The sequence below is a fragment of the Peromyscus californicus genome, unplaced genomic scaffold, assembly GCF_007827085.1.
Source record: "Peromyscus californicus insignis strain IS unplaced genomic scaffold, ASM782708v3 Scaffold_7__1_contigs__length_154581171, whole genome shotgun sequence".
In the NCBI taxonomy this organism is placed as follows: domain Eukaryota; kingdom Metazoa; phylum Chordata; class Mammalia; order Rodentia; family Cricetidae; genus Peromyscus; species Peromyscus californicus.
In genome coordinates this window covers 121081792-121094563 of record NW_026294595.1, presented here as the reverse complement: position 1 = coordinate 121094563, position 12772 = coordinate 121081792, and the positions used below count along the sequence as shown (strand labels likewise).

The window sequence follows — 12772 nt, the reverse complement described above, 5'->3', positions numbered from 1 at the left end:
ATCCTCAGGACTTCCCGTAGGGAAGAATTAAGCTAGACACAGCAGGGACGGCAGGCTTTGAAGGAGCTCATAGAGTATTCCAGAGCGGAAGCCCCTCGTGAAGAAAACTGGGAGCTTACTTGCCCCAACTTGGGGTGTGTTCGTTCCTGTGGCAGACAAGTCTGTAGAGAGTGTTAGGACTTGGCTGTTCTCTTGCCTCCTCAGCCACTGCTCCAAATGAGAGGCACCCAACGTAAGCCTTGGAATATAAGTCTGAAAGTGAGCGGGTCACTATAAGTGAGGCAAGTTTTCATGAAACTAAACATATAAATGTGTAAAACTGGTACATATTAATGTCCATTTCCTGGTTGTGGTATTGTACTGTATAGGTAAGATGTTACCCCTGAGATGAAGGGTTTTTAAGATCTCTTTTATTTCATATTATTATGTATGAATCTTCAACTGACTCAATTAACAGCTTGAAAATGTGGCTACAGAGTAGTGTACCATCACCCAAGGAAACTGCATGAAGCTTTTAAGTTTGAAAGCTAGGCCCAAGAAGGGAACATCATGGCAAAGCGTCCTTAAGGGAAGAGCAGTGAGAGGATAGCACCAAGTAAGTGAGGTCAGAGACGTGGAAAAGGACCAACATAGAGTCATTAGAGGTCATTCTTCGACATCAAGGTCAGAGAGTGAGTGGTCCAGAAGCAATTAGTAGTGCTGGGTGCTTTAACAAGCCCAGGGAAGGAGAGAGAGAGCAGAAAAAGGGCTGTTTTGCAAGGAAGTGTTTAGATATGGACTTAACCAGAACACTTAGTTCAGGGTGGCTTATGTAACTAGATAGCATGAGTTGGTGACCACTCAAACCTGGTCAGGTGAGAGTGCAGAGTGTACAGTGCTCCCTAAAATAGGTTCACTCCTGTATATTGACTTAGGCCATCACCTATTCTTTATATAATGACTACTTTTGAGTAAAGTTTTAATCAAGATACACAGTCCAGCCATCTGTGAGCATATGTGCTCAGATTGATCACTGCTAATAACTACTTAAAGTAGAAGGAAGGAGAAGGGCTTCAGGAGGTGAGAGGTCAAGCTTTGCATTTCCTCTAGGAATTTAGAGACAAGAAGATACTTGGAATCTTTTCCTTTTCCATAGTTTGTGGGAGCCCTGAGCTGGTTTTGTCACTGGTTGAATCCAGATCATCTCCAGTTCTCAGGGAATGTACAGGAAATAGACTTAGCTGAGATGTAGCAGGAGGAGAGGTCAGGGTTTCACACCTGCTCCTTTTCCTGACTTCAGTACCAGACCCATTTGGGGTTTATTAGATGTGTTGTTGTCGTGTCAGAGTTGGATATGACTCCAAGTCATTCTCCATTGTAGAATTCAAGTATTCACAAAATACAAATCAAAACCACAGCCTCTGTGAGCAGAAGAAGAGGGAAGGTGGTGTTCCAGCTGGTGTTTTCTTCCTTGGCCCTTTGTCATCTTGTACCTTTACCGTTAGTTTTATGCCTGCCCTGCTGTCATGGCAACGGCGTGTTTCCCATTATGAACTGTGAACTCCCGGCTGGTTTCATGTGGGCCTCTGGGGCAACAACATTTCTTAGCTGGAGCATTAAATTTCTTAGTTGTGTAGAAATCTTATATATTTCTCTTAGGTTGGGGAAAAAAGTTTAGGAAGAGATGTAAATGACCACTTGTGTGACATTTTATTGGGTATAGATTTCATGTACATTGAAAAATTTGATAAGAAACCCAAGAAAATTCAAGGTGATCTTAATCTCTTCACTCATTGCTCAGAATTTCTCAAATTTCAGAGATTTGTTTCTTTCTAGGGTTTTTATACAGCACAAAACAAGATGTTATATATATGCTGGTTGGGCAATGTCTAAAGCTAAAAGTATTATATATTTATATATAGTTAGAAATATACATATAGCATTTTCTAACAATATCAATGAGTTGTTTGTAGCACCGCTTTAAGCAAGTAGCTCCAACTGCGTGCAACTGCTTGGGGCTACAATATATAGTTGTATATTTATATATATTATAAAGTTATATATTTACAGTGATTTATGTGCTAATATTTGATTGTTCACATTGTGATTTTAAAAGCCAGTTACTTCCTAATACTCTTAGCTCAAATTATAAGCCTTAATTTAAATATTTAGACCTTTTCCCATAAAATTTTAAAAGTTACATTTTCACTTGTTATCAAATTGATGCATCAAATTTTATAAATTTGATAGATTGAAATTTCCTCAACTACTCTCAGCCTGAAGTACTCATTTCAATTTCTAGTTCTAGCTTTAGTATATCTGCCTTTCCATTTTACCTCATTTTGTAAAGCCCTACTACTTAGGCTGTGGTCAAAGTCTTTGTATACATTTAAGTTAAAATTTTATAAGTCAGTTGCTCTTGGATACTAAATCATCAAGTACAAATTTAGTTACGTTCTTCTAAGTGCCTTCATGATTTATTAATATGAAAAATTCTCTTAAATATTTTAAGTGCCCTAATAACAAAACATAAATTGTTGCAATGATTATTAAACAAATTGCTTCCAATCTTTAAATGTAACCCTGAGGTTTATTAATGTCCTTATTAGGTCTACCTTCATCCAACAGAGGAGTGCCACAGTAACCTCCCTGGCCCCAACTTTCTGGCCCCAACTGCCCCTTCAACCTGGTTTTTACCCTCATCTGAGCCCCTGAATCTTTATCTGTCTAGCATGGGATGCTTCTCTTTGGCTTATTCCTTTCTCTGCAGACTGTTTAAAGTCCCTTCAGAATGACAGCTTTATGTAAGTTGGTTCTTCAGCAGTCTGTTTCAACTATCTTTTAATTCAAATAGAATTAGTGTCAAAAGAAAAAACAATCTCACAGTTAAAAATCAAACATTCAGCTGGATGTAATGTTTAATCATCTTTAATCCTGGCAGAGGCAAGTGGATCTCTATGAGTTCCAGGCCAACCTGGTCTGAATAATGAGTTCTAGGCTAGCCAGTGCTACATAGTGGCACCCTGTCTCACAAAACAAAACAAAACAAAAATCAAATATTGAAACTATTGACAGAAATCTCGTGGTGGCCCCACTGTCTCCTCACATTTCCTTCTGCTGTTCACAGAGAAGAAGAGAAGAAGTGTGGAACTGATCCCCCTCACTGCACGAATGGTGATGGCCCACCTGGTGAACCACCTAGGCCACTACCCACTGAGTGGGGGCCCTGCCGTGCTGCACAGCCTGGTCAGTGAGAACCATGACAACGCCCACGTGGAAGGTGCTGAGCTGTCCTCGGAGGTGTTCAGGAGCCCAAACCTGCAGCTCTTCGTATTTAACGATAGCACCCTCATCTCCTACCTGCAGACACCTGCAGAAGGACCAGATGGAGGGACTTCAGGGGCTTCCCTCTCAGATGTGAGAGTCATTGTGAGGGATATCTCAGGGAAGTACTCTTGGGATGGCAAGGTTTTATATGGACCTCTGGAAGGCCACTTGGCACCCAGTGGAAAGAATCCCTCATTTCAGATTTCTGGCTGGCATCAACACACATGCGGACCTCAGAAAGATTTGTCTCACAGTGAGGAAGGAGATGATGCACTTGACAAACTACTTGAAAACATTGGCCATTCAAGCCCCGAATGCCTTTTACCATCACAACTAAATCTAAATGAGCCTTCCCCACCCCCATGTGGTATGAACTGTGACCAAGAGAAGGAAATTATTGAGGTCATCCTGCGCCAGAACATACAGGAAGATGAGTATCTTCAGAGGTGTAACTCTAATTCTGCAGTGAAGGTCACCAGCCAAGGGCAGCCCTCATCAGTGGAGCCCCGAGGACCCTTTTATTTCTGCAGGTTGTTGCTTGATGACCTGGGAATGAATTCCTGGGACAGAAGGTAACAGTGCTCTGAATCTTTTATCATTATTTCCATGTGAGGATTCTTCGTTTATCAATTTGAGGTTAAAGAATAAGAAACAGAGGTTTTTCTGGATTTCAATATTTACAGATTATTTTTAGCTACTGGATTACAGCTAGAAATAAAATTGAATGTGCTGTACTGGTATTCAGATTGAAATCCAAATACCTGTCAGTCGTTTGAAAGCACATGAAGCATTGTTTTCCTTTTTGTGTCCCTGACCATTACTATTTCTGTTTTCATACAAGATGCAAATGGACTGCAAAGGTGAGTAAACCACTGTCTAGCCACAGGATTGTGAGGGATGTGAACTTGATTCACCTCAGACAAAGGACAGAGTGGCACAGGAGGCCAAGAGGAGTAATTTGATCCAATGGGCAGTGTGGGCAGTGCTGGAAATCTCAGAGAAGAGGGTGGGTTTGAGCTGGACCTGATAGTGGAGTGGAGCTTTGGAGACAGGGTGGGGAAGAGATTCCCAGAGCCGACATTGAAAACAAACTTAAGCACACACACACATAAGGGGCATTCTCTTGACTGAAGAGCTTTCCAGTGTCACTAGAAGGCAGTGGGATACAGTGGCATTGTTATGTCTCTGCATACTCAAGGGTATTGGAGCTCATTTTGAAGACTTCTGAATTAGTTATTTTTCTTTTGCTATGATAAAACCCTATGAGTAAGGCAATTTATAGAAGAAAGAGTTTATTTTGGACATGTGGTTCCAGATGCTTAGGGGCCATAATGGCAGGAACAGCAGGTGGCACACATGACAGCTGGACAACACCTGAGAACTCACATCTGTTTGATAACAGGAAGCAGAGAGTGCACTGGAAATGTCACATGGCTTTTGAAATCTCAAAGCCTGCCCTCAGTGACATACTCCCTCCAGCAAGGCCACATCTCCTAAACTTAACTAAACAAGACCACCAAACTGGGGAACAAGTATTCAAATGCCCAAGAATATGAGGGACATCTCGTTCAAACAACTACAATATCTATCACAGTTTTTCAGTGAATGAGATAGTAGATGGATGGATGATGGCTGTCTTAGTTAGGGTCACTATTCTGTAAAGAGAGACCATGGCCATGGCAACTCTTATAAGGGAAAGTTTTTAATTGGGGCTGGCTTGCAGGTTCAGAGATTTTAGTCCGTTGTCATGATGATGGGAAGCATGATAGCACACAGGTAGACATGGTGCTGGAGAGGTGGCTTGGAGTCCAACATCTGGATCCTCAGGCAGCAGGAAGGGAGAGACACTGGGCCTGGCTTGAGCTTCTGAAACCCCAAAATCTACCCCCAGTGACACATTTGCTCTAACAAGGCCACACCTGCCCCAACAAGGACAGACATAACCTTTTCATAGCTCCATTTCCTGTGAGCCTATTCAAACTACCATAATGGCTATGTTTGGTAATGGGTTAGAAAGTAGCAAAGTTGGTCTGTGGTTACATGGATTTCTTCTTCCATCCTTTTTTTTTTCCCTTTGTAGGAAGAATTTTCATTTGTTGAAGAAAAATTCAAAATTATTGAGAGAGCTAAAGAATCTGGACTCACGGCAATGGTATGTGAAAGTATACTAAAATATCTTTCCTTGTCTATCTTTGTGAGCTCATGGTATCAAATACAATTTCAGGAAAGAAGGTCCCTACAGAGACACCAGAGTATTTCTGTAGCCCAAAATCTGCTGATATTGACCTTGACTGAACATTTGGTGTTTTGTTTGTTTTGTTTTTGAGACAGCAACTCTTTTAAGTGGCCAGGCTGGCCTACAACAAACATACTCTGTAGCCCAGGTAGGCCTTGAACAAGTAATCCTTTATTTTAAAAACAAAAACAAAACAAAACCTCCCATACCTTGTTCTCTTTTAACTTCATGGCTTCTTTTTCATTAATTGTTGCTAGTGTGTGTGTGCGTGTGTGTGTGTGTGTGTGTGTGTGTGTGTGTGTGTGTGTGTGTGTGTGCGCGCGCGCGCGCGCACTTAGATCAAATTCTCACTATATTTTATTCACTACATTTTTCTTTCATGTATATGTGTGTGTGTATACATAAGCGCATGCATGCAGCCTACTGAGTCTATTTAGTGTTGTTTATATGTATTATGTTTAAGGGTGACCACTTTGGAGTGATTTCTACAGTGGTTGTGCTGTATATTCCAATCAGCAATGAATAAAGTACCCTAAACCCCGACATCCTACCCTGTATTTTCTTGATGATAGCCATTCTGACCAAGATGAGATAGAGTCTTAAAGCAGTTTTAATTGACATTTCTGTGGTGGCTAAAGATGTTGGACACTTTTAAATTATTTAGAGGCCACTTACATTTCTTCTTTTAAGAATTATCCTGTTCATTAAACTATTTGTTGATTTGGGGTTTGATGTTTAATTTAGTATTCTTTATATATCCTATATATTAGGCCCTGTCTGACTTAGTTGTAAAAGTTTTTTGTTTTATCTCATTCTGCAGCTCTCTATTCAGGATGGTAATTCCCCCCCCCCACCCCCGCCTTGTTGTGCAAAAGCCTTTTGATTTTGTATGATCCCCATTTGATAGTTCTGGAATTATTTCCTCTGTTATTAGCAAATCCCTGTCTGTTCTTTTGTCTTGAACTATTTTCTGTTTTTCTCTGGCAACTTCAATCTAATGTGTACTTTAGTCCATCATAAATTGATTTTTATATAGGGTGAAAGATGGGGATCTAATTTCATTCTTCTACATGTTAAATAGGCTGGTTTTCTCCCTTGTGTGTGTTTGGCACCATGGTCAAAATGAAATGGTTGCAACTCAATGGGTTTATTTTGGGTTCTCATCCACTGGCCTGCATGGTGTTTGTTGGTGCCATGCTATTTCCTAAGCAAGCATTTTCACTATCATTTGTGTTCAAGTAGATTTCTTGTGGTTTTACTGTTTATTCTTAAGTAAATGCTTGGTTCATGTTCCTATTATTTGCATATCAGGTTTATAACTGTGATATTTTGTTGGTTGGTGGTTTGAATTCTTTTTTTTTTTTTTGGTTTGAATTCTTGAACCTAGGTATGACAATAACAACTAGTAAACTCCACTTGGAATTGAAAAAAGCATATGTGTGTGTGCTCGTGCACACACACATACACACACACCCCTTTAAGAGGACTTAATGAAAAAATATCTTTGTCACAACACAAATGATGCAGTCTTGGGGTCTTGATTGGGTTAATTTCCTTTGCCAGTTAAAGAACTAAAAAGCAGGAAAAATCTGAAGCACGACAGGCGGCCGCAGAGAAATCTCAAGCACCGCAGACAGGATGAGCAGTTGAAGAAAGGTGTGCATTGGGGGTGAGGAAACAGGCACATGGCAGACACACAGAGAAAAAGACCCTCTGCAGAGCAGAGCGGGGATCAGGAAGCTGAAAATCCAGTATCTGCCTGAGGTCTTGGGGTTTTAAATCCTCTTAGAGCGTTCTTCCCTACTTTAGGGCTGGTCAATTTGAAGATAGATAGGATGCTTGATTAGTCCACAACTGTTGTGTGGCATGTCGTGGTCCAGCCCTGAACTTGTTGAGCCAGTCCAACAGTAGTGGGCCTGATGGGGGGCAGCTGCCAGGCTCTTGTCTCAAGTCAGGAGGCTGAGGAAGAAGCTGACCATCTTGGAAATTCACTACCTTTATTACCTTGCTTCTCTCTCTGCGTCCTGGTCTCACCAAGGACTCAGCAGATAAAATCATATTAAGCTTACTTATAGCTGTATGTCCTTTCACTCCTTCAGAAGCATTTAGAATTAAGATACATTAATTCATATGGACCATTATATAGGAATCAAAAGACTATATAGGGTTTTTTTTTCTTTTTTCTTTTCTACCTTCCCATGTATCTTTATCATCATTCATGGTTTCTTAGAGTCACACACATGTTGAAGCATGTACTTGTTTTTTATGTTTTCTGAATGTTGGGAATGTGCCAGGGTGCCTGTAGTGAGCCTCATTCCACCTGCAGAAGGTGATATGAGGACCTTTCCTCCTGGCAACTCTACTACTTTGCAGAGTGGTAAGCATCTTAGTTTTAAGAAATAAAATTAAAAGAAAAAGAAAATATACAAGTTTAGATGATTCATTTGTGGTTGTAACTGAAGAAAGAACCCACCCTTGGGCAGATCCTGCAACTCCATTGGTATTTTAAATGGCTTCATTTCTTGATTCAAGTAAAGCTTAATTTAAATTTCAAAAATGTTTAAAAAGTGCTTTCGACCCTGCCATTTCTGTACAGTCTTTCTCTCCTTGCTCTCTCCAGGACAGAGACTGGGCCCTCTGGAAATTCCATGAGGGATTTCTGCAGGGCTCAGGCACTTGTTTCACTCAGTCCTGCCCTTCAATGTTAAACAAACAATCATTTGGACCCCAAACCCAGCTTTTCCAGCACACGCTGAATTATCCCTGCTTCTCCAGTGTTAAGTGAATGCACTGGTATCTTGTAATTGTAGCCAATTTGTTGAATGTTAATGCACTTTAGTTGCATGAGGTGCAATTGAATTAGCTCCCTGGGGTGCTGTTGCAGTAAAATATGGCTTTGGGTAGCTGATTGGCAATCTTCTGCCCTTTGATTAACCTTCACTTAAAGCCCCAACTCTTGGACTTAGGTCGTATTGGCCTGTAAATGCACATCAGTTTATTTCATGGGAAAGGGTATTTTTCAAGATTGCCTTTTGAAAACCTGAATTAAGTCTGATGGCTCTTTACCTGTAAGAAATATAGCCTGTGCTATATAGATTGATCTGATACCAAGCAGAACACACCTTGTCCCCCAACTTTCAGGACATTTCCATTTATTCCCGGTATCAATTTATATCACTGTTGTTGGGGAACAGTGCCTTCTTCACATGTTCTGAGAAAAAAATAGTCTTGCAGCTAGGGTCTTTATACTGTGTGTGATGGCTGGACATACAAATCACTGTGAGCTTTCTTGCCGCTGTGTAGTGAAGGAAATGGTAAAGTCATGTTTTTCTTTGTTTGGTTCTTAAAACCTGACAGCACAAGAAAATGGAACTCTTCTGGTCTGTTCCTAGTAAGAAAGAAAAAAGATGCATTCAAATGAGGGAAGCTGTGTTGTTGATTTTATGTGTGTGTGTTCCTGAATTACCTGCTCCTTCGTGCACTGGTTGTGCAGCTTGTAGATATGAAGTGCTGTTGATGTTGTAATTACCATTTCAAAAGCCTGGCGCTAATAAGGCCAGGCACAGTGTCTGCATCTTAGCAGGCTCTCTGCAGTGCTAATATTTTGGAGGATGTGAAATTTGATGAATGTTTACAACTAGAGGTCACCTTTCCTCACACCCCCATCAGTCAGTCCTTCATTTGAGCTTAGCCCTCTGTGTTCCTACACTGAGTAAATGAGGACTCAAGGACCCAGGATGGAAAAATCCTGGGCTTTAAGGATAAAACACTGGTGTATTTCAGATAAACCTGTGGTTGTTTTTTTGTATGTCAAGTCTATAGAACAGAGAAAAATTGAATGCTAAGGACTTTTAAGTATGTAGAGAGAATTTCAGAAAGAATCAAGTAATTATGCTTTTGTTCTTTTGTTGCAACAACCTTTGAGGTAAAAGTTAGGATGTCTGCTACCATCATCTAAGCTGCCAAATTATTACAGCTCCTGTGATAAGCCAATCATATTGTAGGGGACCTTTCTTGTTGTCCCTTGCCTGTTTCTCTGGGCAGTTAATGGTATGGCAATTCCTAGACTCCCTAAGGTCCATCACTACCAGAAAAAAAAAAAAAATCCACCCTCTTTACAGCACCTCTTTGCATTTCCTAAAGTGGTGGCAGCTGTGCTGTTTGTTTACAGGTTCAAATTGAGAGTTCTTTTTCTTCTCTTTCTGTACTTTGTGATTCTTCTTCACATATACTTATTTTACGAGAATGATGGGGGAATGAATACCTAGCTAATGAATAGGAGAAAATGTTCCTCCTGTGATTTATGGACCTTTTTAGTTGAGCTTCAGTTAGCCTTGTTTAATAAGTAGAAAAAGAACCATGAAGAAGGAAATATTTGAGAATTTGTTAAAATATGGAGTCCAGATCTACCAATTTGAATGTCTAATCATATTATAGTGTTGAGATATTAAACAATTAGACAATAGAAACATTTCCGTGTTGTTGAAGCACTTGATGCTTTTTCCTATGCTATTTTTCATGATGTAATGTGAATATGAGAAGGGTGGGGCTGCCCCGGAAGTGGGGATCTAATTCTTTTACCATTGAGGCTGTGATAGAATAAAGCTCATGGACAATGGTGCTGTCAAATGAGGGATTCTTGATTAAGCTGCATCTGAACAACAGTTGAGCTTTTATCTCCAAACTGTCACCAAATTGCTTGATAGGGTTCCAGTTATTCTCTTACTTTACTCCTGTATCATTTGTAAAAAGTGTTGATTACACATTCACATATACTGTCATGTATCTGGTTAGTTTAACAGACCTAGCTGAGCTCATACTATGCACCAAATACTATACTGGATATGGAAAAGAAAAGATGGACAGGTCTCCTTTCTTCAAAGTGAATATTATGTTTATATGATTTAACAGGAGACTGCGACAAATCTATCACAGAGCAAGCAAATAGAGTGTTTATATATCCAAAAGAGTCTTCCCAGAACAACTGTCCATTATATTTGGTGCCCTCAGAATAGTAGAACATGTCCTTTCACAAAGAAAATACCTAACTGTTTCCATTTCTCGTAAGGCCTTAGCATGTCTCATTGCCCCAGTCTTGAAACTACCTATATCCTTTCCTCAAAGTAGAGAAAATGAAATGTAGATACCTAGTTAGAATACATGTCTACTTAAAATGCTTTAGAGCAGTGGTTCTTAACCTTCCTAATGCTGTGACCCTTTAATACAGTTTTTCATGTTGTGGTCACCCCAACCATAAAATTATTTTGTTGCTACTTCATAACTGTAATTTTGCTATGGTTATGAATGGGGGTGTAAATATGTGATATGCAGGATATCTGATATGGGACACCTGTGAAAGGGTCATTTGATCCCAAAGGGGTCGCAACTCACAGGTTGAGAACCATTGCTTTAGAAGATAATGTTCCTCACCAAGCATGGAAAGAACCTGATGGATGATGTGCTCTGATATCTGCTGTTTTAGTGTCTCCAGTGTCTGAGGTGTAGTCTCCTGCCTCACTAACTTTTGTCTCCTTTCAACCACCTCTGCCAAGCAGATGATACAGTAATAACACTGGCCTTACTAGGGGGCTTCCAGAATGTAAATAAGGTCATGCATTAACCACCTTAGAATAGTGACTGACCCCTAGTGAGCACCATTAGGAGTCATGCTGACAATAACAGTAAAATAAAACTTTATATGTATATATCAATTCTAACTCCTTTAAATTTCAACATTTACAGCCGTGAGACACACAAGATAGCAGTGTTTTACATTGCTGAAGGGCAAGAAGATAAGTGTTCCATCTTAGCCAATGAAAGAGGAAGCCAAGCATATGAAGACTTCGTTGCTGGTCTTGGATGGGAGGTAAATAACCTCATTCATTGTGTGGTTACTGACTGTCAGTATTTAAAGCAGACATGAGTTATGTGTGTTCTTAGGTATATTTTTACATTCAGATGTAGCATGCATAGAGTTCTTGAAGAATGTATTGACCTTAAAATCTGTTTGCTTCTTTTCAATATTCTATCTGGGGACTTTTGCTTCTCCTTAATATCTTTTCACTTGCTTTGCATCGGAACTGGATGGGCTCAGCTAGCCATGGGTGGCAGTTTGTGACAAAAGAAGACACATGTGGCCACTGGGAACTTGAGTAAAAAAAAGGAGTGACTTGATAGATGAAAAAGGAATGAGGACTAGATAAAGTGAGAAACTAGAACTAGGGTATAGTTGATCGTCACTGCCGTTCCCTCATGCACAACTCCAGGATGAACGACAAGGACTGGGTTTCTTTGCTGAAAGATAAACTAATGGATATACACGTAGACACATACCTGCCTCATACATACGGAAATCTAGAGGAAAGTATATCCCTAGACTCTGAAAAGAAGCAAGATTAGTCCAAATAGAAATCAAGGTCGATAAAATACTGGGCTTTTCTTCCTCTTGCTTTTGGTTTCTCAGTTGGCTGAGTTCATCTGGGTTAGGAAAGCTTTGGCTGCATAAGAGCAACTTTTCTTCAAGAGTCCAGTCTTGGCAAGGGCCTCCTTGCAGATGGCATCAGGACAGAGTACATCAAGATCAAGTCTGTGCTCCTTCCAGAAAGTCCGAGAGCTATTGCACTTGCAGTGAAACACTGTTGTTAATAAAGTTAGAGTACATTTGTTACTTAACTTATGTATCGTTTTTTGAACCAGCCAAGGTCAAAGAAACAACTAGAAGAGAGTTGGGAGTGTACCTCAGTAGTAGAGCACTTGCCTAGCATGCTCAAGGCCCCAAGTTCCATCCCTAGAATCACAGAAAAAGAAAACATAAGTGTGGCTAGATTATTAATTCAGATTGAATGTTGGTCATATTTGGAACAGAGAAGTTTTCTATTTCATGTTTGTTAAAATGGACATTCATTGAAAAAAATAATAGTTTATGGCAATTTAAAAACTTAGATCTAATCACTAAGAAGGAAACATCTGTAGACTGATGGCAGTGATGAGAACTCAAGCAACCTTTCGAAAGGCACATGCTGGGGATCAAAGCCAGGTCCTCGCACATGCCACGCAAGCGCTGTATTGCTGGGCAGACAGTCCTTAAATTTTGATAGTGATTTTCCTGTAGTAGGATTTCAAACCAGTTTCATTTCTGATGTTCTTCATTTCTTTTTTTAAAATTTTAATTTTGTATAACTTACGTTTATTTGTAATCAGAAAGAAATATATTAAAATGAAAACAGTTTG

The 12772-nt window shown here is 39.9% G+C and overlaps 1 protein-coding gene across 1 annotated transcript in view; it reads left to right on the top strand.

Moving 5' to 3' along the window:
* Ralgapa2 (Ral GTPase activating protein catalytic subunit alpha 2) overlaps window positions 1–12772 on the top strand; it is a 290311-nt gene that overhangs the window by 176121 nt on the left and 101418 nt on the right. Inside the window, 3 exon segments of the mRNA XM_052725986.1 lie at window positions 3107–3878; window positions 5387–5458; window positions 11285–11408. Coding sequence (XP_052581946.1) covers window positions 3107–3878; window positions 5387–5458; window positions 11285–11408 — 968 coding nt within the window.